Consider the following 3,129-nt stretch of genomic DNA (forward strand, 5'->3'; position numbering starts at 1 on the left):
GACCATAGTCTGGTCTTTTCTCATTGAAGATGTTTCAGCTATTTCACTGTAAATTTCTGTATGACTTGTGGGAAAGGACTGAACAGTACACCCAGAGCTAGGCTGATGTACAGCAGTTATTCCTGATGTGGTAGACGGCAAGTTAGCTCTCACAACCTGTCTCTATTTAAAAGCCTGGGCTGGGCTGAAAGGACACTGAAATCCTAAGATAGTTCAGCACAGCTAGTACAGTCAGCTGATAAAGGGACATGGTTCTCCAGGTTCAGTCACTGGGTCAATACCACCAGAAAGAACTCCAGGCTAAAGAGGGCAGACCAGCAACATGCCCAGCATCACCAGTCAGCAGCACTGTGCTGCACCACCGAGGGCCTGTGCCCCTCTGCAACAGCTGTATCATATTCAGGGAGCGAGAAAAGGAATTAAATATCTTGACTGTTATACATTAGTAAACACAGGCTTGGGGGCTGGAGAAATTGAATACTTCATCTTACAATGAACTCTTAAGAAAAAGAAAAAGGTATTCTGACCCAAGAACAGCTCTTGTCATCTCAGCAAGGGAGGCCTTAGGGGACAATAAAGAATCCAGCTACTGAAGTCCAGGGAGCTCTTGCTGACTCCAGGTGTCTTGACTTCTTGCTATCACACTGCAAAACACAGGCCTGAATAGAGGGTACAAGGGGAAACACAGGAGCAGGGTAAGCTGCATAAAGAATGGGCTGATGTGCCCTGCGGAAGAAGTGCAGAGTAGTTAGTTACTATTTTCAACAGCCATTTTTGCCCGCTTCCCTCCTACCACCATCTAGGTCTGAAGACAGACTAGGAGGTAGAAGGCATTATTCCAGAGATTTCCAGTCCTGAGACTGCACACAGTCATACAGGATTCCCCTCTAGGGTAAGTCACAGCAGCACCACTATCAGCAGCTCCACCTGCAGGTACAATAAACCACTGACCCAAATTCTTGATGGCTGAAGTTCTGGACCTTGTCAGGATCCCCCAGCAGCACCTACTCAAGTAGATGTACCAAGAACACTCACTACGCTGGTTTTGGGAGAAAGGACTTTATTGTGTTGAAACCTGTGCAACTCAATCCTTCTTTGCAGCAGCTTTCCTCATGGCTGCCAGGACATTACTGAGTTCCTCCCGCTTCCTCTTGGCCCGAATGTGAGTGCCGACCTGCAGGGAGAGAGCAGAGCTGTCTTTACCCAGTGCAGACTGGACAGACTGGGAATGCTGCAGGTGTCCTGCTGTTACACCTCAAAACCAGGCAGGACAGTAAAGTCCTGGAAAGATGAACTCGACCTCCAGCCAGGAGTTTGCCATTATGTCTCAGTAGTACCTCAACAGTTATTTGGACATGAAAGGGGCTGCTTTCAGCTCTCATAATCATTACAACTCAAGGAACCCTATTTAGTCTCCTGGTTAATGGCACCCAACCACTATCAGTGCTGCTCTCATTCTCCCCACAGCAGACATGCAAACCATGGAAAAATAGCATGACAATCCTTAATCCTTGAGCTCGGGGCCTTTTTAGCAAAGTACCTTTGCATCCATCTCCTGCTCTCCCGCCCAGCCCAAGAACATTCTCTCCACTTCACCATATTACACCAGTTACTTTCAAAACAAACAAACAAAAAAAAAAGTAATTAATTAAAAAGCCAAACAGTCCTAGGAGAGGGCAGAAAACTGACGTACACTAGTTTCTGCCATCCATGTTAGTTGACTGACTCACCCGCTTCTTGATGAACTTCAGAGCACGTTTGTCCTTGGACACTTTGAGTAATTCCATTGCACGTCGCTCATAAGGCGCAAAGCCACAGACTTCCCTGATCATGTCTCGCACAAACTTGGTGTGTTTGGTCAGGCGCTGTGGGAAGGGAGGGAGGACCTTGGTCAGCGGGTTACAAGGCACCATGCAGAGGGGACTGCAAGGGGCTGTGGAATACTCTCAGCTAGGCTTCAACACCAGCCCATGCTGTTGCCGTGGCCTAAGAAAACGTCATCCCTGACAAATCCTGTGGAGCATTTGAGCTTGGCTACGTGTGCCAGTCTGTCTTCAGGCTCAGGTCCGGCCGTGTCGCACACTGGCATAAACCCGCATTTTTGGAAAAAGCAGGTCCATGAGCTCAGCAGGATTTGCACTGCATCACACGGGAGATAGCTACACAGAGCATTTAGTGAGAATGAATAAGGGGCCCAGATGCATAGCATCGTGTCCCGTAACACGCATCAAACATAGACAGCTCCTAGGAGGGAAATTCGGAGCAGTTTTGTGGAAGACTGCCTGTTGTTACCAAGAGAAGCAAAATAGCAAAGACGCTAGAAGGCACACAGTTTCACATCTCCCCGCAGCCCTGCCCGGCCGAGCCCACCGGCTCGCCTGGTCCCGCAGTCACGGGCAGCGCAGGAGTTCTGAGCCGCTCCGTGTTCCGCAGCGAAAGCGCAGGCCGCAGCCCCGCGGACGGGGCCGGAGGCGATGGGCGGCTCCGCGCCGGACACATGAACACACCGGGAGCAGCGGCCTCGTTCGGCCCCCACAGGGGGAGAGGCAGGCCCAGGGCACCGCGCCAGCCGAGTCTCATACTCACCCCACGGCGGCGACACTGTCGGGGCTTGGACACGTTCTTCGTCACTTTGTAGCCCTTGTTAAGGCCCACGGCCATAGGGTAGCGGATGGCCATGGCTACGGCGCCCGGGCCCGATGGACACGGATGGACACAGACCCACTCGGCCGGACCCGCACCGCGATGATGGCGCCGCACCGGAAGGAACGAGCGCGCGCGGGGCAACGGGACGTGGCCATTTCCGGGGATGGGCGGGGCCGAGGGCGCGCGGGGGGAATTACGAGGGAAAGGGCGCCCCCTGGCGGCGCGGCTGGTGTCACAGCCATGAGGGGCTGGGGATCACCAGCGGTGGGGTCAGTGTGCCTGTGAGGGGACAGCGGGGATGAGAACAGGGTCACCCGCTCTGGGGTCACTGTGCCTGTGAGGGGACAGCGGGGATGAGAACAGGGTCACCCCGCGGTGGGGTCACTGTGCCTGTGAGGGGACAGCGGGGATGAGAGCAGGGTCACCCGCTCTGGGGTCACTGTGCCTGTGAGGGGACAGCGGGGATGAGAGCAGGGTCACCCC

General features: G+C 53.8%; 1 protein-coding gene across 1 annotated transcript; it reads right to left on the minus strand.

Moving 5' to 3' along the window:
* Positions 1 to 1,043: 1,043 nt before the first annotated feature.
* On the minus strand, positions 1,044 to 2,776 carry RPL36 (ribosomal protein L36). Its single transcript, XM_063160759.1, has 3 exons — positions 2,587 to 2,776; positions 1,731 to 1,865; positions 1,044 to 1,174 (listed from the first exon to the last, which is right to left on the minus strand). Exons 1-3 carry the CDS (start codon positions 2,677 to 2,679, stop codon positions 1,085 to 1,087), a joined length of 318 nt encoding a protein of 105 aa, XP_063016829.1. The 5' UTR covers positions 2,680 to 2,776; the 3' UTR covers positions 1,044 to 1,084.
* Positions 2,777 to 3,129: the final 353 nt, after the last annotated feature.

The sequence above is a fragment of the Melospiza melodia genome, chromosome 7, assembly GCF_035770615.1.
Source record: "Melospiza melodia melodia isolate bMelMel2 chromosome 7, bMelMel2.pri, whole genome shotgun sequence".
Classification (NCBI taxonomy): domain Eukaryota; kingdom Metazoa; phylum Chordata; class Aves; order Passeriformes; family Passerellidae; genus Melospiza; species Melospiza melodia.

What these genes read in the sequence shown, in the direction of transcription:
- RPL36 (XM_063160759.1), bottom strand. Translation starts at nt 2,679, where the DNA reads ATGGCCATCCGCTACCCTATGGCCGTGGGCCTTAACAAGGGCTACAAA. An exon ending in GACAGTGTCGCCGCCGTGGG is followed by an intron (nt 1,866 to 2,586) that starts GTGAGTATGAGA and finishes CCCTTCCCACAG; the next exon opens with CGCCTGACCAAACACACCAA. An exon ending in TGAAGTTCATCAAGAAGCGG is followed by an intron (nt 1,175 to 1,730) that starts GTGAGTCAGTCA and finishes CTCTCCCTGCAG; the next exon opens with GTCGGCACTCACATTCGGGC.